Here is a 22,698-nt window from a genome sequence, read left to right on the forward strand (position 1 = left end):
TTAATAAAACCAAAAGCAAATAAATATGTTTCAAAATATAAAAAGTAATGTCCAACAATGTGGTTGTATAAGTCTTCTTGGGTACCTGCCATCACTTGAAGAAATTAATTAACACCCAAAGTTCAGCTGACTTAGCAGGATATTCCTGACATTAACCGAGTTGGTTAACTCTGAGCCTCCAAAGCATCACAGAAACCATGTTGTTGAAAGGGACAAAAAATTTCCACAACATCTGATACCAGGAAACAGTCAGAGACCTGCATCATCTTCATCATCTAAATGACACAATATCTATAGTGTTATAAGTGGATGTATCATTATGGGGTTGCATTATTCAACCAGAAGTGGAGCTTTAGTGTAGCAGAGGGAATTATGAACAGTTCAAAATGCCAATAAGTTTTGACCCAAAACCTCCTGGTGTCTGCAAGAAAGCTGAAGAGAAAATTCATTTTTTAAAGGAAAAATGTTTACAAGTCAAGATGTATAATGCTGACAGACTCGAATGTTTTCCTTCAAAAGGTGCTAAAACAACCTTTTAGTTTTTGGACATGTACATTTATCCAGGCCAGCGAGGTTGTGCGCTCTTTGTTGGCCTTGCGATGGACCTAACCTACCTATGTTGTAAAGAAAATGATCAATCAATAAATTTAGATCACCTGACCTAGAGAGAAATTTCCTGTCAAACTGTCTTATTTATAATAAGTCTAGACTTTCCATTGTTTTTCTATGTCAGACTGACTTGCTGTGAAAAACAAAGATGTGAATACACATGGAATGAGGAGTCTCTAATGCACAAAGCCACTCTGCATTATTCCAGTATGCAAGTACTGGTTTAGTTTTCCCAGTTTGTGTTTGCAGCATCAGTGCCAAAAAGCAGGTCATGCAGTTTACTCTTCTGAGAAGAGTTAGCATGCTTTTGGTGAAATTTGGCATCAACATGCCACTCATGCTGGGAAGCAGCACTTTTAAATTCCAAAAACAATTTAATTTCAGCTGAAATGGCCACAACACAGATGGAAAATGACAAATGCTCTGCTCTTCCACTGGAACTGCACCTTGTTTTCTGCAGAAACATCAATACTGGCATTCAGCTTGAGCAAAAAGCATCTCCAAGAAAAGGTGTTTCATTCTCCGTCAAGCCAGTCAATGACTACACATATACAGAGGGCTCAATCCAGGGTTTTTGTCCAACTTGGTCTTTTAGTTGGATCACCATCCTGGTCAAGTAAGTGAGCCCAAGCTTTTGCAATTGGAGTTGTGTAAATACAGGTACAATAGCTGCAGATATTATCTATGTTTTTCTTTGATGGTGACTTTTCAGAAGATTTAAAAATCTGGATTTTATGATAACCAACTGATTGTCTGGAAATTACTTTTAACAACATCTACAAATGGCCATGTAGCTTTAATGATCACATTTTCAGTCACAGTTTCTGACTTTACTTACCAGTCGGACAAGGAACTGAAAAATCAGAGAAAGGTTTTATTGAGAATTTGGTTAACGGACACTTGTGCTGTAGAGTTTTAACAGAACTCTGGAGTTTCTGCAGAGTATCTGGGATAATCTGAGTCTAGTTTAGCGCATACATGCAGGAATTACTCTGTCAGTGTGTCAGTCTGGTTCTCAGAACTTCAGCTACAAATCAAACTGATGAATTAAGCTGCATTTTAAAAGTCCAGTTTTGTTTTGTATTTTTAAAAGAAGGGTTGGTTTCTTGTGTCATATAAACACGCCGACTCGTGACACGGTCTCAGATTCCTCTGTTAGGATTTGCATTTTTGACACTCAAGCTGCAGATGGCTCCATGTTCATTTTAACATATTCAAGCCTCAACTTTTAGGTTTAAATTAAAAAACACCTGCAAATGACTTGTTTGAGAATCTTAATCCAATATTCTGTTTTATCTTTTTTAGTACGTTTTTTCTTTTGTCAGCCATATTGATAGATTTTGCATGAATTGATCCGTTAGCCTCATAGCAAATTTCCTTAAGTCATATTTTAAGCAAGTACATCCAGTCAATCAGCAATATCAGCAAACTATAACTAAGTAATTATATGAGGCTAACAAATAAAAGGTTTTTGTATAACAACAGATGCATTCATACTGAAATAATCTCATCAACCATAATCTTTATCATGGATATGCTATCTGTGACACTGTGGTGTATATCGGTGTAGTTCCTGTGATTACAAACGTTTGTGGAGGTGTGTCAGCAGATCTCTGTAGAGTGGCCGGTGCTGTGACAGAACCAGCAAGAAGGACAAGCAGAAAAGCAGCTCCACCGCCTCATACTGGAGAACGCCTGTCTGGGATTTACATCCCAAAAACATTCCTGGAGGAAGCAAAAGAGATTAAAAATGACCTAAAACAAAAAAGGAGTTTGTCTTTTATTCGGATGAACGAAACTGTACGTTACCTTTGTTGCTGAGCCTGATTAGCTTATTGGCATATTGAGCCATGTCCCATATCATCTGCAGGAAGTAAGCTGGGTTCTTAGCAACCTCCTGACCAAAGGGCAAACTTTGGGCACACACATGAAACCTGGAGGGGATATAGGGAAAAGAAAGGACCTCATTTCTGGATTTGGATTATGAGATTAAAAAAAAAAAAAAAAAAAAAAAAAAAAAAAGAATCTTGCCTTAATCTGGAGCTGTTCTCGAGTGACAACAATGGTTTGTTTTAATAGTTGTATTATCGCATCAGGTCAGTTTATTAGGCCAAGATCAGATGGTGGAAACTGAGTCATGCAGTTACCGACATGAGTTTGTTACCAAACTATCTAAACAGCACAGGTGGATGATGGCAATGAAGCATTCACAATAACCTTAAACTCATAAAACATGAGTTTTGTAAATAAAAAAGGGTCATATTGGACCTGTTTTACCTGCATGCATGCAGCAGCACCAGCTTGTAGATGTTCTTGTAGACCGTCTCAAAAGAATTGGTCTGAAAAGGAAAGTTTATTTATAGTTACACGAAGCACTTGAGTGGAAGCAGGGAATTAAATTTACACCAACAGGTATCTTTGTGACTGCTGGGATAGGCTCCAGCTTCCCCGCGACCCTTAACCGGACTAAGCAGTTAGGATAATAAATGAATGAATGAAGTATCTTTGTGTTTCTCTGTACAGAATAAAACACAAGAGCAAATTGTGTTTGCAGGTATTTTCATCAGTGACATCATTTGACCATCATGTCTAGAAGACTTGCTAAGCTGAGTTAATGTGAAACTTCAGGAAAATTCTAATTTGTTCCCGTCTGAGGTCATCTTCCTGAAAAGAATCCCTGAAGCCTGAGCTACATATTGATAAAGCTGCATAAACGGCTTCATTTTTTACCCAAAAAGTGTCTGAAAACCATGAAGGATAAAGAAACTATTCATGCATACTGTTTAGCATCCTAACCTTTACTCATCTGGGCTTTTAATTTTATCCTGTGAAGACTGCTGTTATTTGAAAAAAACTTCTAAAATCTAAGATAATTTATATTTCAAGCAGCTTCAAAGACGCATTACGTAACTTTTTTACGTTAAAACTCTGCGTCTCGGACTTGTTTGATGACACAGTGACATCTATCATGTGCATTTGTAGAGCTGTTGCTACCCAACGGCATCCTGAGGCTGAGAAACTGACACTATACAACTTTTACATCTGGGATGCGATGAGACGTTTCGCTTTGAAGTAAAATAAGGAACTGGCTGTTCTGAACAAGCAACGTTGCTGATTCAACAAAAAAAAACAACATCATGGTAAGATCATCTTTTGCTGGCTGGAGAGAGCTAACAGGTCAGGTAGGATGCAAGATGGATGCAGAATTAGCCGTCGATAGGGCGCGCATGACGGGGCAAAATGGCAAAAGGTTCTGTATTGTGTCATTAAGCCCGTTTGTCCCTGACCTTCAGGTCCAGGAAGAGGGCATGGCATTTGAGTCGAAGGATGGCCATCAGCTTCCTCTTCATTTGCTGCCCAGCGTGGTGGAAAGAGCCTAAAGTGAGGCTGTAGCGCAGAGAAAGGCCTGCGTAGCTGTGAGAAATACAGTTTAATACGAGTAAAAAAACCACTGAAGAGAATTAAGCAAGGAAAAATATTTCAGTTTTTGATTTTTTTTTGGTAGATTTCAATCAAACTGGGAGTTGTTTGTAAGCACAGTGAGGTGGCGCCACTTGGTTTATAAGAAACCATTAAAAGATGGAAAAGCCCACTCCCTTGCATAAGAAGTACACTCGATGCAGTCATTCTGCAGTTGTCAAGAGGTTTCACCTGGAATAGTCTTTATAGACGTCCAGGGAGTGGGTGTCCAGCAGCAGCCCGCACCAGGGGAAGAGGCAGTGAGGAGGCAGCACGCGGATGCTGGGACATGCGCCCACGCTCCCTGATGCTTGGAAGTTGAGCACCACTTTTTGCGGGTTGACGACCACGCCGTACTCTGGCACTCCAGCCAACAAGATCCTGAAATGAAAAGTTCAACTTCCATAAATAGCAGATAAAATACATCAACATGTGTAACTGGGATAAGCATGTTGTTTTAAATAGTTGTTTAATGTCCAATATTGTATGTTTGTGTTCGCTTCGTAATTAGTTAATAATTAGGAATTTTAAGTTTCATTTGTCACAGAGTTAAAGAAGTGTAAAGTGTTTGGGCTTTTATTTTGGTACACCTAAAGTTATTTCTTGTTGGGCTGCTCTCGTGAGGACTTGACAATAAGCAGTGTGCAAGCACCTGCAGAAATGAGATGCTGCAGGGTGAAAGATTTGGACTGGGACATTTCTGAAGGAATAAAAAGTTAGAGAGTTTTCACGGTGCCATTTGTGGAGAAGTCTACAAATAAACCAGTAGCAAGAATGCCACTTGTGTCTGCTTGTGCTTCGAGGGAATTAACAACATGGTTTTACTTCTTCATCTTATCCAATGATGCTGCAGACATCAGGTGTCATTTGATCTGTGTGTGTCATTTGCATGCATCATACTTGAGGAAGGTTTGCGCTTCATGCAGGTCCGGGGTGATAAGAAGGAAGTCATCCACAAGTCTCATCACGCGCCTACAGAGACAGGAAAGTATTAAACACAGATTTATATGCAATGTGGAGCTCAAACAAAGAGACACTGCCCTCTTCTGATGCTAAGGTGTAACTACAGACTGACACACTGTACCCCTTGTTAGTGATGCTTTTGAACAAGACGTTTTCCATGTGACCGTAGCAAAGACAGCAGAGCAGACTGGACACGACTGAACCCTGAGGAATTCCTCGGCATTGATGGTATGTCCTGCAAAAAAATATAAATATATATAGAGCAAAGAACAAAGCAACTGCTTTTCAAAATAAGAATCTGAGTGCAGGACTTACTTCTTCCCATACTGAACAACACTGCTGGTCAGCATTTGGGTGAAGAACTGCAATGCTTCTCTGCCACGGAGGTCAGAGCAGAAATGCTGCAACAAGGAAATGTGATTAAACGTCAAAATCAGGGAAGAAATTATTTTTACATTTAAAAAAAAAAAAAGGTTGTAAATGTTACCTGCTCCACCAGGATGGAATGATGGACTTTCCCACTTTTCTGCAGTGACATCAGGAATCCTTTCATGTTGGTGGATCCCATGTTGCCCTCCAGGAAATCTGCCTGCGTTCACAGATGTGGCAATTTGTGCATTCAGATAATACTCTAAAGTGTAAATAATGTAGTCATTTGGAGCTTTTAAACCTCTTTAGTAGTTCATATAAAGGAGGACAGAACAACCCACCGTGAACATATTTTGACTGAGTGAATGTGTCAAACACATAAATAAATAAATAAATAAATAAATAAATAACTGTATAAATAAGTATATGAATTAATAAATAAATAAATAAACAAGCAAGTATCTAAATAAACAAATTAGTTAATACATGTATATAAATAAATAAATAAGTATATAAATAAATACTGCACAGACAAATAAATTAAAGTACATTTTTCTCTCATTTATTTGAGATTTCATACTGTGACATCTTATTCTGAAGATATAATAAATATCAACGTGAAAACAGAGAAAAGTTTTCAGCACACCTGTGACATGATCACACCATGTTTGTGAGTTTGGTAGTACCTGTCTGACAAAAGTTTTTTTTAGGCCTTCATGGGAATCCAACCAGATCTTGGCATAGCGACGGATGGTAAAGAGCTCATCCAGGACAGGCGACAGGACCTGGCCGATCACCTCTAGGAGTTTGCCATGTGGGAGGCTTTCATAGGCTCCACTAACATCCACCTCAAGGAGAAAAGTCAGAGCGAGTTAAAACACTTTGCTCGTGTGAAGTTGTTATTTTGCTGAAATGCTGCCTCACATGTAAAACACTCAACATTCATGCACAACAACTCACCTTAACAAAGTAGAGCGGCTGTGGTTTGTCCTTCTGGGCCGGCGCCAGAGAGACCAGCACTTTGTGGATGTCTGTCATGCCCCACACTGTGGAACCCAGGAGGGAGGGAGTGGACTGCACACATGCCCGGAGCATATCCAGCAAGTCACGCACACGCCCCTGGTGGAGCTGTAAGAAACATGATGTTACAAAAACGATGTTTCTCACAGAAAGTAAAAGAAAAAAAACCATCAGACATGTAATTTTATGTTAGTGCCACAGTGTACCCGAGTTTTGGCATCTGCTCCTATGACTCGTGTGATAGGCCTCATGCCATCCGTTTTGGGGACGAAGCGAAGACGGGAGATGACGGTGTTTTTGGGCAGCGAAGCCACCTGAGCTGGAGTCAACTCCTCCATCTGGCCTTTAGCAAGGTGACCTCTATCATAACAAACATCAATTATTTTCATCTAAGCATTAATGAATGATGTTGTTACAGGTTGAAGCTGTGCACGCGCGAACCTGAAAGCCAAGTCTTGAAGTTTGGCCCAGACTTCCTGTCTGTAGAATCTGATGGCATTTTTCTGCCCCACGCTCTCCGTGGCGTAGAAACAGGCTCTGACGAGGCCAATAACGTAGCCGTCCAAGAGCCAAGCGAAGAACTGACCGAGGATCTGTGTCCGATATGCAAGTTCGCTGGGTGGGCAGCGGCCTGCAAGGTAGAATATATTTAGGTTCTCAAAAACAAACCGTAAACATTCACAATAATCTCACCTTTCTTGCCATTTTTCCTCTTTGTGATCAGCCAATCGCAGTCATTCACCTTGATCTTCCACATCAGTTCAGCCAACGAGAGCCTTTCAAACTTGCTGCTGTGCAGGAAGCCTTTGACTCTGACCAAGAAATGAAGCCTGTTGTGGTCGGAGCCCCACAGCTCGTGTGGGACGACAGTCGAAAGGCACTCCCTGACAAATAGGTAGACCCGGAAAGGTGCAGAGTGCTTTGGTAAAAGGGAGTTCAGCTCTCCCTGCCCTGCACTGCTCAGCTCAGCCGCTGGACACATCCTCTGCAGGATTCTGCTGTAAGGACACCTCCTGTGTCGTTTCAACAGCTGACTAAACAGAGGAATCCTGTTGAAAAAACGCTCGGGGAGTTTCTTTGGCTTCCTCTCCAGCCCATTTAAATATGCCAGACCCTCAAAGAAGACCACCCTTACCAAATCTTTCCCTTGTAATCTTCTGGATCCATCAGCACTCCTCTTCTTCCTGTTAAGGAGGAAGCTATGCAGGCCCCTACCACCATACAGGAATGCCAAAGAGCGGATGAAACACTGTGAGGGCGGCAAAGGGGGGAAAAGCCCTGATCTCCAACTGGGACCACCCTCTGAGCAAGACGTCGTTGTTGGCATTTCGACAAGCTGTTTGAAACCAGTCCCACTATTTTCCATGGTTTTTCTCGACAGAGAAGATCCCAAAGACGTGAGTCGTCTTTCTTCCACGGCTTCACAGCCAACGTGTTGGACTTTCTCTTTGTGTTCCTGGTGAGCAACCCTTCTCCTCTTTCTCGAGTAACTCATGGTCTCCTCACCCTGCTGATCAGGTTCCCTCTTTCTTTTCCTCTTGTTCCTTCTTCCATCCCTTCTCTTCTTCCTCTTGCTGACAGCAGGATTCTCATCAACACGCTTCCTTTTCAGATACACTGACCTTTGATTGCTTCGAAAATGAGAGCAATTGTGTTTTCTGATCCGTGGCTGGAGAATAAATCCACTAGAGGAATTGGACGTGGACACCCTGTCATATACTGGAACCCCACACACCTGGAAAACACACGAAGGAGGGACTGCGACAAATATGCTGCAGTTTTCAAGGAGGTAATGTGTGACGTCTGTACCAAGACGTACTGTGACTTTCTTCCACAAATCACTTCCATAGATGTATGCAGCACTCTGTGTTATATCTCCTTGAAATTTAAATTGGTCTGCATCACGATCCTCATGTGCCAGAGTAAAAAAATTATAGCCAAGTGCCAAGACATTTCTTTTTCTTTTCCTTTTCAGACTGTTCAGGACATAAGCCAGGAGTTCTTGGAGGGTGGAAATCTACAGAAAGAATAAAATCCACCACAGAAAATGAGACGAAACGACCTCTTATAATAGGTATTAAACAACTGCAGTTGTGTTTACTTTGTTGTGGAAAGACATGACACTTCCTTGAACATTTAAGTAACATTAACATAACATTGCTACAAATATAACAAGGTGTTTTGTGTCATCTGTTCCAAGATGACTTGTTACCTGGTTGCAGCTCGGTACTTGCTGTAGCTCCTTGTCAAAACACACAAAAACTCCTCTAACAAACGATTTAAAGCGGTTCGTGTCTGACTGCTCCACGATGACAACCCTCTTCCCTTCTTTGTATACGATGCTATCCGCAAACTCTTCCAGTGTCTGTGTGTGTCGATACAATGACTTTAAGATGCCCAGAACACCGGACATGTCAGGTCCAGACATGACGGCTGCCTGAAGTTACAGTTTCAACATTAGACATGTCTAAACTGTGTGCATGGTGGTCTGCAAGGCTGCTGCGTTGAGCTACAGCTGATGTTTTAATGCCCCGCGTAAGATTCAACCAATCAAAGATGTGTTTAGTAAAAGTATCCAATCAAAGACGTTTACATTGTCTCTGGAATTCTTGGTTGGCCAATAGCAATCTTGATAGGGTATGTTGTGTTTGGTACACAATTTCAGAGGGTCCACGCAATTTGCTGTCCAGGCGACCTGGAAGAAATCCGAGTGAGCGGAGTTTACACTCCATATTAAACGATCGATCAGCAGGTCATCGACTGGATGACCTGTTCATGTCCAGGGCCGGATTAAAAGTGCACAGGTCCCTGGGCCCACGGTGTTCCTGGGAGCCCCTTGCCCATTATAACATTGTGAAAATTGTGAATGATACTCTTTGAAATAATATTTCTAACATCTCTCAGCCAATAGTACCAATATCAATACACTAGATACTGTGGTGTAACTATTTATGTACATTTTGTTTCATGTCCAAACTGCTGGTGTTTGTCCTACATGGGCCCCACATGGGCCCCAAGTGGGCATGGGCCCATAATGCCCATTGGATAATACGGCCTTGCTCATGTCAGACGATTTTGTTCGGCAAAGAATGCTCCAATCACTGGGTTTGCAAATAAAAATGAAATATTCCAACTTCATTTAATAATCGTGGTGTGCAGTCTTTTTCTATGTTTAGTAGGCATCCGCGTATTAAAATTCTGCAAGTAACTTCTGCTGCTTTATGAAAAAAGTTCACATTTCATCCCGAGTCCCTTTATATTGAAAATTGAAACAATAATGTGCAAAATGACTTATTAGTATTATTATTATTAGTAGTAGTAGTAGTAGTAGTAGTAGTAGTAGTAGTAGTAGTAGTATCACGCGCACAGAAAGATTCACGCTCTCTTTGTTTTGGAAAAGTCTCTTTCCAAAAGCAAACGCTTTCTTTTCCATTAAAACAGCAAACTCCTCCGTCGCTCATCATCCCTTCTCCCCGGGTGAGTTGACGGGAAAGGAGCGAACCCAATCACTGGACTACTTGAACTCTGATTGGTGGAAAAACACAACTCTGTCTCGTACTGAGCGCGCGAATACCAGCATCATATGGATCCTTGGTTAGCCTGCAGCCAGCTACGTATTAGCTTAGCGTTACCAACACTGGCTGAACTGAACAAGGACTGCGACTGTTCACCAGACGATATAATTTAAATAAACTTTAAGTGCATGTTTACTGTCTACTGTCGAGGATACTCGCGATGGCAGACAAAGAGGGTAACACATATTTCTTAAATCACACCAATAAAACAAACGCGGTTTGCTAGCATGTCAGTTAGCTACCAAGCTAGTTGCATTAGCCACGTATGTGGTAGCAGCTGCATAAACGATGACCAACAGGGGTCATATATAGTTTATTGTAGTTTAAATTGTATATTCTAACATCTTACATTAACTTTTGTACACGTAAAGGCGAACAAGATCGCAGCATGCATGTTAATGCTGTTGGTATAAACATTCAGTCGGTAAGGCCATGCTACCTCAGTCATCGCTTAAATAAGTTTATTGGAGGACTTGTAAGTTTTTTAAGAACCTTAAACTGCTAAATGACTGTAGAATAGAACAAACTAGTAAATTGTCGATTGACAGAAGTCATGAATGATTCTGTCCCCTCCAGCGGGTTCATATGATGATACAGTGGAAGAGAGGGTTATCAACGAAGAGTATAAGATCTGGAAGAAAAACACCCCCTTTCTGTATGACCTGGTCATGACCCATGCCTTAGAGTGGCCCAGCCTCACTGCTCAGTGGCTTCCTGATGTTTCCAGGTAGGAACATTTACTCAGTAGACCATTTGTGGTTCTCGTTTGTTGTCATGTACCCTTTAACTTAGCATTATTCACATTACTGTGTAACTTGAATCACTTTTTTTTTTTTTTTTTAAACCAGACCAGAGGGGAAGGAATACAGTGTGCACCGACTGGTGTTGGGCACGCACACCTCTGATGAGCAGAACCACCTAATTATTGCAAGTGTCCAGCTGCCCAATGATGATGCCCAGTTTGATGCCTCCCAATATGACAGTGAAAAAGGAGGTTGGAGATTTCTACACGCTGTTATTAATGTGCTTATTATCTGATTTAAAGTAAAATTGTGAGTACCCTCCTGCTGTATGTGTATAATGTAAACATATCTTACTTAAGAATTTGGTGGCTTTGGTTCTGTGAGTGGCAAGATCGAGATAGAAATCAAGATCAACCATGAGGGAGAGGTCAACCGTGCTCGATACATGCCACAGAACCCTTGCATCATTGCCACGAAGACCCCCACCTCAGATGTGCTGGTGTTTGACTACACCAAGCATCCCTCAAAGCCAGGTACAAAACTTCAGTCCAATCCTAACTACAGTTAGCTAAAGATAAATTAAATAAATGAAATGGGTTAATTAGGGCCTATATAGAAAATGAAACATTAACTATTAACTTGTTGTGTTGTCCAGATGTTTTGGGAGAATGTCACCCTGATCTGCGTCTCAGAGGCCATCAGAAAGAAGGTTATGGACTGTCCTGGAATGCAAATCTCTCTGGATCGCTCCTCAGTGCATCAGATGACCATGTAAGTAAAATTAAGTAGTTTGATTGTTTTTTAATAAACACCAGTCTGTTTAATCTTCATGCCGCTTATCCGACCCCGGATGAGTGCCATGAAGATGAAGACCAGTTTTGGTGAAGTTTTCTGGTCTGGAGCTTTTTGGCTGTGTGTTAACAATCCAAAAAGGGGATGAGATTAACAAAGATCTTAAAGAACCAACTTCTAATGTCCTTTTGTCGGGGAAAGGTTATAAGGAGGTTTCAAAGCGATTTTACAATTTACAATTATTTCTCTAAGGAGATGGCGACACGGGTTAGGTCTGAACAAACCACAAGACATGTGGAACAACATCCTTTAGACAGATGAGACCAAAGTGGAGATGTTAGGTCCTGTTGATCTGGACCATTGAAGGAGAAAATCGCAGTATATCAGCACTAACGCCTCATACAAAACCCCACCCACAGTCAATCAATCAATCAATCAAATTTTATTTATAAAGCGCTTTACAACAACCTTAGTCGACCAAAGTGCTGAACAAAGATAAAAACAAGTAAAAATATAAAATAGCAGTTCATTCGCATGTAAAAATCTCAACAGCCAAAGGCTGATCTAAACAGATGAGTCTTTAGCCTGGCCTTAAACAGAGGCAGGTCCATGATGGAGCGTAACTACAGAGGCAGAGAGTTCCAGAGTTTGGGCCCTGCCACTGCGAAGGCCCGATCGCCCCACTGTTTACACCTATTCGTCGTCGAATAGTGCTCATTTGTGCTTATTTAACACACAAAGGACATTCAGTCAAGCATGGACTCTGAGTGTTTTAGTATTCTGAAGTTTAACATCTGGCAGCTAAAGTTGGCCCGGAATAGGTGTTACACAGGATGATGATCCTGAACACAGCGGGGTAGTAATGGTCCAATCATTCTGTACACTGATGAGTTTCGCATCAACGTTAAAAACAATTTTAAAATTTGCTGACAACACGGCCATCGTTAGTCTTTTAGAGCATGGCGGGGCCGCACATCGGCAGGTTGGGAATGATTCTGTAAGCTGGTTTATTTACATGTTCCTTCAGTTGAAAGTGTAAAAAACCCAAGATATGGTTATTGATCTGTGATGGACTGGTGACCTGTTGAAGGTGTACCCTGCCTCTCACCCAGTGATTGCTGGGATAGACTCCAACTTCCCCGTGACCCAGAATTGGACTAAGCGCTTAAGAAAATGGATGAATGGTTATAGATTTTTTTTTTTTCATCTGCGTACTCACCAGGGCTGTGACGATATGCTTTTGTCCCGATTCTATTCCAATTTATTTTTTGGGTGCCGATTTGATTTTAATTGCTATTCTCACAATTCTTCAAAATTGCTGATTTTTGTAGATTAAAAACAAACAAAAAAAAGAATAAAACTTTTTTTTTTTTTTTTGCTCATCATATTTCTTGCTTTCAATGAGAAACAACACAGTAGCCAGACATTCATTCTGCTGTTGTAATGTCCAAGAAGACGAGTAAAAAGATCAATAAAAACAATAAAAATGACAAAAAATGTTATAATGGATTGTTTTTATTTATTTGGGGGGGGGGGGAAACTGAATTTTTTTTTTTTTTTTTTTAAACAAAAAAATCAATTTTAAAATTGTGAAGCAAAACAATCCCGATTTTTGATTTTTCAATTCGATTTCCCCACCCCGAGTACTTACCTAATTCTTTAGAGCTGGTAGAGACCAGATTTCCTTTCCTCTGTAATGTTTCATCATAGAACTTAAAGGTGTGTTTTCACATACATGTATGTTGAATTATATTATTAATATGTGAGATATTCCTGAAAATAAGTGTTTGAAGATTAGATGTGAAATATTAACAAGATGCTTGTCTGTTATCACCAGACGATCTGCCTGTGGGACATCGGCGCCACGCCAAAGGAAGGCAAGATAGTTGACGCAAAGACCATCTTCACCGGTCACACTGCTGTGGTGGAAGATGTCTCCTGGCACCTGCTTCACGAGTCTCTCTTCGGATCTGTAGCTGACGACCAAAACCTTATGATGTGAGAATCTTAGCAACAAGTCTAGGCGTGACAGACACAGGAAGTTCATCTTCAGTGTTGTATGTTTTAAAACACACAAAATGGTCTCTTTTTGCTTTTAGTTGGGATACTCGTTCAAACAACACCTCCAAACCCAGCCATGCAGTCGATGCCCACATAGCAGAGGTCAACTGTTTGTCATTTAACCCTTACAGCGAGTTCATCCTCGCCACCGGCTCAGCAGACAAGGTAATCCTGTTTTCTGTCACATTCTAATTAACAACATGAGTTTTAGCTCCTGGATACAGTGTGTGTAATATCTTGTACTTCACCGACAGACTGTGGCTCTCTGGGACCTGAGGAACCTGAAACTGAAGCTGCACTCATTTGAGTCCCACAAGGACGAGATCTTCCAGGTATGACATTTATTCTGATTAGCTTCTGTTAACAATATGTTGACTTGAGTTTCTGACCGGCTGTTTTAGGTTCAGTGGTCACCCCATAATGAAACCATTCTGGCATCTAGTGGAACAGATCGTCGCCTCAATGTGTGGGACCTCAGGTATTTATAACTTAAACTGGGATGTAATTCTGATTCTTTGAAGCTTTCTCATTTTACTAATTTAAAAAAACATCTTGCATTAATATAATATAATATAATATAATATAATATAATATAATATAATATGTGATAAAATATAATCTAATAAAATATAATACATATAATATAAATATATATATATATAAATATAATAAAAAATTTGCTTTTAATTTCTGTTTTAATAGCAAAATTGGCGAGGAGCAGTCACCAGAGGATGCAGAAGACGGCCCCCCTGAGTTGCTGGTAAGTCTTAGTAAACCCCGGCATCATTTGCTGCATTTCCGTAACAGTTTTTCACAATATAAAAGAAACACTTGTAAACTTTTAACAAACAATTGAAGTTTGCAAGTGCTGTCATTGAACAGCGTTTGGTGCATAAGCTGCAGTTTTCATAAAATCTGGGACGGCTGACGAGGTTTTATAAGAATTGCGGTTCGTGCCAGGCAGCCAAGTAGCGTCATTTCAGGATTTTCTACCTGATCCGGAAGATTTGATACGACTTTGTGAGGCCCTTCTACCTCATTTCCTTTTCTAATTTGTTGTGAAACTTTGCATTTAATTGTTTTCTCCAAACCACACCATCTTTACTGGGAATGAATTGGTCACATGACCTCCTTATGTCACGCCCAGGGCCACATTAATGCGCAAAGTGTTTACATTACACTTTTTTTCATATACTTCTATACTGACACATCTTTAAAAAAAAAAAAAAAAAAAACACCTCATGAGAGCATAAAAACTTTTTAGCGACACATAAGTTTTTTAAATGTAGGTGTTTTTTAATTGGTGTTTTTTTTGTTTTGTTTTATTTTAAGTGCAATTTTTAGATTTTATGCAATTCTCTGCTGTTGATCTTTTTATGGATGCGAAATTAAAAAAAAAAAATTTTTCTATTAGTTTATTCATGGTGGCCACACAGCCAAAATCTCTGACTTCTCCTGGAACCCCAACGAGCCGTGGGTCATCTGCTCCGTTTCTGAAGACAACATCATGCAAGTCTGGCAGATGGTGAGGCAGCTTTAACCACCAACCACCAAGAGTCTGAAAATAAATTAGCTCTGGTTCATAAGCTCTTTAACACGTGCGCATTACAAAAGATTACACATTATTTAACATCTTGTTGAAGCAGGTGATGCTGCTTCTGATGAAATTGATAACGCATGTCAGAGGAAACGGCTCTGGGAAATTCACGTGACGGAAAATCATAGAAAGTAGATTCCCGACATTTCAGCAAAGAAAATGTCAGTAAAGACGGTATAAAACGCAGAAGGATTCCGGAAGGGCAAAGTGAGGAAATTGACAAGACAGAAAAATGAGAATGGTAACTGTTATTATTAGAGGTGGGACTTTAACGCATTAATTACGATAAATTACTCCCAGAAAAATTAACATGTTAAAAAAAATAATACATTCAGTCACAAAACATGTCAGTGCTCAATTTCCTGGTGTACCGGTTAGTAACCTCCGTTACTAACTTAGCAACTTTGATGCTACATTTTGCCATTTTTCCGACCCCGTCTAGCGTGTCTATTTAAAGAAAAAACTACTTATTAGTGTGTCTGCTGACTTCTTTGGTCAGAGACGTGAAAGAACGCGTAGTTTTCTCTGGGTTAGCAGCAGCGGCTGTTGCGTAAGCTCCTCCCCGTCCAAAAGAACCACAAGAGACTTGGTCTTCACGCAGCATCCAGCTTCAAGCTGCAGACAGAGCAGGAGGTGATCACCTCTGCTGTTCACTTCAGGGACATTTTCAGTTTCATTTTTACTGTTTTAAAATTAAATACTTTTTTTTGTTCAGACATTAAAAGTCTGAGTTTACAATAATCATATCTGTGTTTATGATTTAATCTTCAACTAAAATAAAAAAGAAAAAGTTGCTTTTGGGGCAAATATTGTGATGCGATTAAAATGCAATTACAGTACATTAGAGATTAATTAAAAATCTGTAATTAATTAAATACACTTTTTAAATAAGTCCTACTTTTAGTTAATATTCATATGTGTGTGTGCGTGCTTTAGTATTTTTCCATAATGTTTTTTTTTCTTCACACAATACATACAGACAATCATGTTCTGAGTCTTTATTTTAAATAAACATCAGGAAAGACTGAAGGCACGGAAGAATAATAGGATTAAATTTGGTTCTTATTGTATTTTCCTGAATGAACAAACAACTTTTGAGTATTTTCCAGTCTGATGCATCGATTCTCCTTTTCAGGCTGAGAATATCTACAATGATGAAGATCCTGAGGGCACAACGGACCCTGAAGCTACAGCCTAAAGACCCGTTTTGCTTTGCATTTACCTGTAACCTCATCACACCGACGCCCCTCTAGCTTCTTCCAGCTTCTTATTCCATCTTTTCCCAACTCGATCTGTGGGACGGTGTCAGCTGCTAAATGTAAATACTTGAAATTGTAATCGTGCGTTGCTCCATTTCCTTTTGGATTCTTTCCAGAAACTGTCCTTTCATCCTTTCATGGAGCGACTGCCTTATCGCCCGTGAATCTAATCCTTTGTTTTTGCAGTGCACTTGACATATTTTTTAAATTAGATTTGCTTTATTTTGTACATTGAACTGTTTTACAAAAATGCTTTTTTTCTATTAAAAACAATATTAAAACTGTTTTTCTAAAACTAAAGATCAGAGTTGTATCACATACTGTTACACTGATGATAGTTTAACGTTTCTGCACTTACAAAAGGCAGCCCCTCCTGCTGTAAACAAAGCTCTCGCTTTTTGTAATGGATTGTTTTGACTTTTGGTACCTAAAATAACACAGTTGTAGAGTTTCATTCCATTACAATCTAATTATTTTGCACACATTTGTATTTAGCAAAGTTACTCTCAACAAGATGTCTAACTAGTCATTTGTGATCCATATTTCCTCGGGGTATCCGCGGATCCTTAAAAAGTCTTAAATGAGTCAAAATTAAGGCCTTAAATATCATTAAAAATGACAAGCAATCCTTAAATCCAGAGTCCCAAGGTCTTAAAAAATACCACGCATCAAGTAAGAAGAATTTATATATTTTATTTGTTTATCTCTAAAGGACTTTTTGATTACTGTTTTGTATTTTTGTATAATATTGAAATCTATGAACCGCTTCAAAATGAACCGGTTGCGTGTCGGGGAGGGGGTGGGGGCTATTTTCCAGCATAGCGGTTTCCACATTAGCTAACAGGTGCGTCAAGCATGAGGAAGTGCAAATTTAATGTTCGCTGGCTGGATGATCCTAAATTTATTAAATGGTTAGCAACGGTTCCAGGCAACAGCTACGACGAGGACGGCTGCACGCCGTGCAAGAAGATTTTTAAACTCTGCTCAATGGGAGTTAAAGCTGTGGATGCACAGCGAGAAGCACAAAGCTGCTGCCAAAACCCACCAACAGATGCCAGCCATTTCTCATAAGTGCTTGGACTATTTGTAAGGTGGTTCCATGTTTTATATTTTGTGAATGTAAGGTCTTAAAAAGTCTTAAATTTGGCTTCATTAATTGTGCAGATACCCTGCTCCTGTACTCTGGTCAGAATCTCTGAAGTCTGCAGGTATTTTTAATGAAGCCGCATCACTTTTTACTCGACACTGTTGTCACATCTTGGGAGCCTCACTGTACTACTCATGTTCCCACTGTTTAGTTCTGCAGACATGTTGCCCTTATAAGTACAAAACGGCCTCTCCTCTTAAGAGACGAACATTTACTCATCAGTCACACTTCATCTACAAGACACACAAGGCCTTTTATTCATAACAAAAACCTTTTGACATGCTGCAGACTAATCTTTACAGACAGTTTGAAAACAAACATTTGTCAGCCTTAAATGTTGCCATTTATGTAAAGTGCTTTTATTTAATCGTTGGAGTTGACTGGATTACAATCTATTAAAAAAAAACAAAGCAATAAAATCATGAAATCACAAAAAACTCAAAACAGGAAGAAGAAACTATGTCTTGTCTTCGTGGTCGTGCTCATTTTGGTCGTTAATGGCAACCCTGGAGAGGAAACCGGTTGTAATTACTGTGTTTTAAAGCTCAAAGAGAAAGTCCAGGTGCGATGAGTTACCTATGAAGCAGGAGCTGCTTGGCGAGGCCGTCTCTCAACTCCTCCATCTCTTTGGTTTTCCTCCTTTGAATCTCCAACTCGGTCTTCAGCTCGCGGCCTCTCTCCTCCAGACTAAACACTGCTTCCTGTTAGGCAGACACAACTTGGCTCTGACATCCGGCATGTTTCTAAGCGCCGCCACAGGTTTGGTCATCATTACCTTATGCCGTCCCACGTCCTCGCATCGCTGCATGTGAACGAGTTTGAGTTTCTCCTCCAAGCAAGCCCTCTGCAGTTGCAGCTTTTGGATTTCCTCCCTCAGTGGTGTGAGCTGGGCTCTCAGCGCTTGGGCCTGCTCTTTTGCTTTCACCAGTGCGCCAGATGTCGCCTCTCTTCTCTTCAGCAGAGCCAGCAAAATGGGCTCGTACCTGGAGGAGCAAACTACTCAGTTAAATGTAGTTTATGGTCAAAACATCGCTTGGATGTTCTGGCATGTGATCATGAAATTCAGTCTAATTCAACTTTATTTGTATAGCGCCACTTCACAAGAACTTTACATGCACGAATCGACATACACATCATTTCGAGCCAATTCATACACATCCTATAATAGAAAACAACTGATTGCATCGAGTCATGACTTCGATCCAATCTCCCATCCTTAGCATGCACGCGGCGACAGTGGGAAGGAAAAAACTCCCCTTTAACAGGAAGAAAACTTCCGGCAGAACCCGCAGGTTTTACTTCCATGAGAAGGAAGGAAGGATTTTTAGTACAGTAATGCTGATGGCACCTGTCCTCCAGCGCTTTCAGCCCACCCTGCAGGTACTGCTGGACATCACCACAGGAGCTCCTCCTGCATTCGGTCAGCTCCTCCTGCGCGTTGGACGGCTGACTCGAGCTCTGGGCCTGCAGCTTCGCTCGCAGGTCTAAGAGCTGCTGCCGCTGGGTTGACCTGAGCTTGCAGCTCTCCTCTGTCAGCTGATACAACAAGGAACTCAGCTGTTCCTGGAAGATAGGAGACCTTTTTGTGGAGATTTGTTGAGAGACGTGTAGATTTACCTTTTTTTTTTTTTACCTTTTCTCTCTTGAGCAGCTCCACTTCCCGCCGGTGGTTGTTCAGAGCTGCCTGACTGTGGGCACAGTCCCGCGCCGCTGCAAACAGCCTCCTTTTCTGCTTCCTGAGCTCATCCTGCAGCCCTTGCCTCTCCAAATTTACCTTCCACATCTTCCTCTCCTCCTCGGCCCGCTCCTCTTTGAGGCTGTGTATCTCCCTCTTTCTCTCCTCCCTTCTCCCGTCCTCTTCTCTCTTGATGGCTTTGATCAACTCCACCACTTTGTTGTCAATCCACTCCTCTGTCTCCTCTTCTCTGGTCCGCTCTCCTTCTTTATTTCCCCGTAGCTGCAGCACCTCCACCAGCAGCTCCTTCCTCTTCTTTTCCAACCGCTGCACTCCCACCAGACAGTCCTCCATCTGAGACCCCAAAGCCTTGAACTCAGTCATGCCAGATCCTAAATCTGCCGCGTCCACCTTGAATTCACTTCTCTCCTCAGTAACTTCCACGTTGTCTGTACCTTCATTGAACACACATCCTGGATCTTGTTTGGTGTAATCTGTAGTTATTTGTTGCCCTGGAAACCTCATTTGTTTGTCATGGACTCCCTCATCTCTTTTTAAATGATCTTGCATCTCTGGTCTCTCTACTGGGAAGTATACCAGCTTGTCCCAGTTGGACAAAAGACTCGGCTGGCTTCCATTTGTTGCCAAACTTTCGGTCATTCTCACGCCGTCCTCAGTTGTTTTAAAGGATTTAGCCTGCATTGACGGGGCCTCCAACCCCAGCTGGTAATGAGGGCTATTCTTCTTGATGTTTATGTATTCTTGGCCTGAATTTGCCACCCAGTTTTGCGGCTCAAAGTCCATGCCACCCTCTTCCATGCAGTTCTCCAGCATGGCCAGCATCCCCAGCAGCTGGCTTTCATACTCCACCATAGTTTCGCTCAGTTTGTTACCTGCTGAGGTGAGAGGCATCTCAGCCTGCCGAGGAACTTCATACCTGTTTATAATGGTGCCCAAGCTCTCCTTCTCTTCTGCTGCAGCTCCATCCACATGTGTGTCGATGTAGCTGGTGGACAGATAGTCAAAGGGAGAAGCTCTGGTCTCTCTGTTACTTGATTCACTTGGACTTGTGTCGACGGGAAGTGCTGAGTACTGAGAGCCAAATGAAATGCCCGTAAGCACTTCGCAGCTTTTCAGTAACTCATCCATCTCCTGAAGGTACGGCTTCATTAATGCCGACTGTTTGAGCTGTGGTCCAGTCAGTCCTGACGGGTTTCTGTGCCTCTCTCCCATTGTTCTCTCTGGATCTCTTCCCTCTTCTTTGATGAAGAGTGACTCAAACCCAGTAGATGAGACATCATCCAAGTCCTCCATTGGTTCAAACTAAAAGATTCGATCCTGAAAACTCCTTTAAATCTGTTATCATTCCTTTAAAAACAGTAGATGAATATTAGCCCTGCTGGTAGACATGTAAGGCTCATAGCTGTAACTTTTGCCATAAATGCTAAAGCTGCTTGGCAATGATGACTTGTTAATGTTGGTGTTGGGTTAATGTTTTGGCCAGTTTGCAAGCTCCAGTATGTGATGCTATTAGCACATGTGGTGCAGCTTAGCAGGTGGACTGTGATACTGGCAGCTGTCCCCTCAGGCTAGATGCCATGCCATGCACTCACAGCCTGGCATATCCAGACACGCCTCAGACAAGCCTGCTCATGCACCCACATAAACTCAGCAACACGACCAACATACATCTAATACTGTCAGCTTTTGTCTGAAGCTCCGGCTAGTGGCATTACACAGATTACATTAGCAAGGCTGTTATCATAACATGTCCTGTCGACGGACGGGCATTTACACTCCGCTCTTGTGATTAATGTAGCTGTAATTATAGTATTATAGACTGAACAAATAGTTGCTGACTGTAAATCGATCAAAATGACCCAGTAATGTCAGCAAACATCGATTTGTAAACTTTCTGTTAATTCGAGATGCAGCTCTTGTGTTTATGCTCTTTTCAAGTCAGATTATAGACAGACTGTTGAGAGTACACAGATCTCAGAAGCTGGATGACCTAACAAAGCTCTGGGGAGGACATGACAGTGACCAGCTGTCTTGCTGCAGGACAAGCACTGGCACCAGGCAGCATTCCTACTCAACTTCACCCCCCACAGGCAGCGCTGTCCTGCATGGAAAGACTAACCTAAACCTCAAGTTCTTTCTGTGTGTGAGCTTTATCTAATGTAAGGTGTGTTTTCATCTACAGGGTGTGCTTTATTTGAATTATGAGTTAAATGTTATAATCATAAGTAAAGCAAACTTCCTAATGTGAAAAATCTGGTGCGACTACACTTACCTTTCAAAATACATCCAAGTTTCTTCTGTCCTGCAGCTGAATGCTGAGCATGAGTGTGTTGGAAGGAGCAAAGAGAGCAGCAGGGAATGAGCGGCAGAAGTCTGTGCAATTCAACTAAGAGAGGGGTGAGAGTGGGGTGGGAGGGTGAAAACCCAGCCTCCTCTCTGTCACTGGGCTGCTATGTGCAACCATGGCTACCTCAGACATGTTTGGGTTTATTAATAAACACTGGGTCGGCAGAAAGAGGGGCAACTTGGGGCTGTTTCCGAGGAGAGTTGGAGGATTTGCTGAGGTTGATGTTGATGAGTAAAGAGTCCTAAAGTGTTTTTTCATCAAGAATTTACTCACTAACTTTGAGTAATTTGCCTCATTTGATGGGAAAACAAGTGTGTTATTTTATTTTATTTTTTATTTAAAAACCATCAAATGCATGTTGGCACCTCTTTCTGTCTGGGACACCAGGAGGAGCAGAGGAATTACAGCCAGTAGCATCTGTTGTGGTTGCTGAGGTGTGTCCATGTGTTTGTTGTGGGTTTGTTGATTAAAGAGCGTTGCTGCAGGATTACATCAATGCCTCCTCATTATCGAGATTTTAAATAGCTCGCCTGTACTTTTGTGGCAATACTTCTCATGGGAGGGTCAGTTTTCAGCTAAACTTCTGACCCGCTACCCCTGAGCAGGCAGGTGGTCCTGCATGCCGGCATGAGAACGGGAAGGTTGGAAACACATTTGGGCGCATAAACGTGAAAGGAGAGATGAGCGATGATGAGGTGATGGTGAAATGATGGTCAAGATGTTTAAAAAATTGGTGACAAGATTTTATTTACAACTTGTTTCTTGATCTGCAGAGATGTCTTGTTTATTCTTTTTTTTTTAATTTTTTTAATTTACCCTAAATAAATGCAACTGACCCCACTTTTCTCAAATTTACTACCCTCTGGTGACCTTAATGTACAGAAACGCTCACAAAAAACTGCTATTCATTCATAAAAAATGTATTTCGAACTAAAAACGGACTTTAAAAAAGAACAATAAATAAATAAATAAATAAAATAAGCTTCTTAAGTTCGAAAAAGGGTTTTGGAAGAAGTTGAGCTCTTATCTAGTCCAAAACCCCCTGATCAATGACACCGTAA

General features: G+C 41.1%; 3 protein-coding genes across 5 annotated transcripts in view; 1 reads left to right on the top strand and 2 right to left on the bottom strand.

Moving 5' to 3' along the window:
* Positions 1 to 8,848, bottom strand: part of tert (telomerase reverse transcriptase) — a gene marked incomplete at both ends in the record, with an annotated part of 9,334 nt that extends 486 nt beyond the window's left edge. The window contains 15 exons of the mRNA XM_079258356.1: positions 2,197 to 2,334; positions 2,419 to 2,543; positions 2,887 to 2,948; positions 3,897 to 4,023; positions 4,261 to 4,449; positions 4,969 to 5,040; positions 5,153 to 5,266; positions 5,347 to 5,432; positions 5,519 to 5,620; positions 6,087 to 6,248; positions 6,361 to 6,528; positions 6,627 to 6,780; positions 6,862 to 7,051; positions 7,114 to 8,437; positions 8,633 to 8,848. Of these exons, the coding sequence (XP_079114482.1) occupies positions 2,197 to 2,334; positions 2,419 to 2,543; positions 2,887 to 2,948; positions 3,897 to 4,023; positions 4,261 to 4,449; positions 4,969 to 5,040; positions 5,153 to 5,266; positions 5,347 to 5,432; positions 5,519 to 5,620; positions 6,087 to 6,248; positions 6,361 to 6,528; positions 6,627 to 6,780; positions 6,862 to 7,051; positions 7,114 to 8,437; positions 8,633 to 8,848 (3,229 nt within the window). The remainder of the gene's footprint in view (positions 1 to 2,196; positions 2,335 to 2,418; positions 2,544 to 2,886; positions 2,949 to 3,896; positions 4,024 to 4,260; positions 4,450 to 4,968; positions 5,041 to 5,152; positions 5,267 to 5,346; positions 5,433 to 5,518; positions 5,621 to 6,086; positions 6,249 to 6,360; positions 6,529 to 6,626; positions 6,781 to 6,861; positions 7,052 to 7,113; positions 8,438 to 8,632) is intronic.
* A 1,250-nt stretch (positions 8,849 to 10,098) lies between these two features.
* On the top strand, positions 10,099 to 16,632 carry rbbp4 (retinoblastoma binding protein 4). 2 transcript variants are annotated; one of them, XM_079258258.1, is made up of 12 exons: positions 10,099 to 10,171; positions 10,572 to 10,722; positions 10,844 to 10,989; positions 11,098 to 11,271; positions 11,394 to 11,509; positions 13,368 to 13,528; positions 13,630 to 13,756; positions 13,846 to 13,923; positions 13,993 to 14,069; positions 14,294 to 14,351; positions 15,006 to 15,116; positions 16,324 to 16,632. In XM_079258258.1, the coding sequence occupies exons 1-12, from the start codon at positions 10,156 to 10,158 to the stop codon at positions 16,384 to 16,386; spliced, it is 1,278 nt and encodes a 425-aa protein (XP_079114384.1). In that variant the 5' UTR covers positions 10,099 to 10,155; the 3' UTR covers positions 16,387 to 16,632. The 2 variants fall into 2 exon arrangements, with proteins under 2 accessions (XP_079114384.1, XP_079114385.1); XM_079258259.1 differs by lacking the exon at positions 15,006 to 15,116.
* A 1,196-nt stretch (positions 16,633 to 17,828) lies between these two features.
* Positions 17,829 to 21,666, bottom strand: sync (syncoilin, intermediate filament protein). 2 transcript variants are annotated; one of them, XM_079259162.1, is made up of 6 exons: positions 21,563 to 21,666; positions 19,228 to 20,637; positions 18,943 to 19,157; positions 18,370 to 18,577; positions 18,171 to 18,295; positions 17,829 to 18,100 (listed from the first exon to the last, which is right to left on the bottom strand). In XM_079259162.1, the coding sequence occupies exons 2-6, from the start codon at positions 20,581 to 20,583 to the stop codon at positions 18,052 to 18,054; spliced, it is 1,953 nt and encodes a 650-aa protein (XP_079115288.1). In that variant the 5' UTR covers positions 20,584 to 20,637; positions 21,563 to 21,666; the 3' UTR covers positions 17,829 to 18,051. The 2 variants fall into 2 exon arrangements, with proteins under 2 accessions (XP_079115288.1, XP_079115289.1); XM_079259163.1 differs by having other exon boundaries at positions 19,228 to 21,633.
* Positions 21,667 to 22,698: the final 1,032 nt, after the last annotated feature.

Source organism: Telmatherina bonti (assembly GCF_933228915.1).
Source record: "Telmatherina bonti genome assembly, chromosome: 19".
In the NCBI taxonomy this organism is placed as follows: domain Eukaryota; kingdom Metazoa; phylum Chordata; class Actinopteri; order Atheriniformes; family Telmatherinidae; genus Telmatherina; species Telmatherina bonti.

Excerpts from the sequence above, each read along its gene's own strand:
- sync (XM_079259162.1), bottom strand. The coding sequence starts at position 20,583 with ATGGAGGACTTGGATGATGTCTCATCTACTGGGTTTGAGTCACTCTTC. Across the intron at positions 19,158-19,227 it reads AGCTGCTCAAGAGAGAAAAG|GAACAGCTGAGTTCCTTGTT; the intron begins GTAAAAAAAAAA and ends CCTATCTTCCAG. Across the intron at positions 18,101-18,170 it reads AAGCAGCTCCTGCTTCATAG|GGTTGCCATTAACGACCAAA; the intron begins GTAACTCATCGC and ends TTTCCTCTCCAG.
- rbbp4 (XM_079258258.1), top strand. Across the intron at positions 11,272-11,393 it reads CAAGCATCCCTCAAAGCCAG|ATGTTTTGGGAGAATGTCAC; the intron begins GTACAAAACTTC and ends TGTGTTGTCCAG. Across the intron at positions 13,924-13,992 it reads ACAAGGACGAGATCTTCCAG|GTTCAGTGGTCACCCCATAA; the intron begins GTATGACATTTA and ends CGGCTGTTTTAG.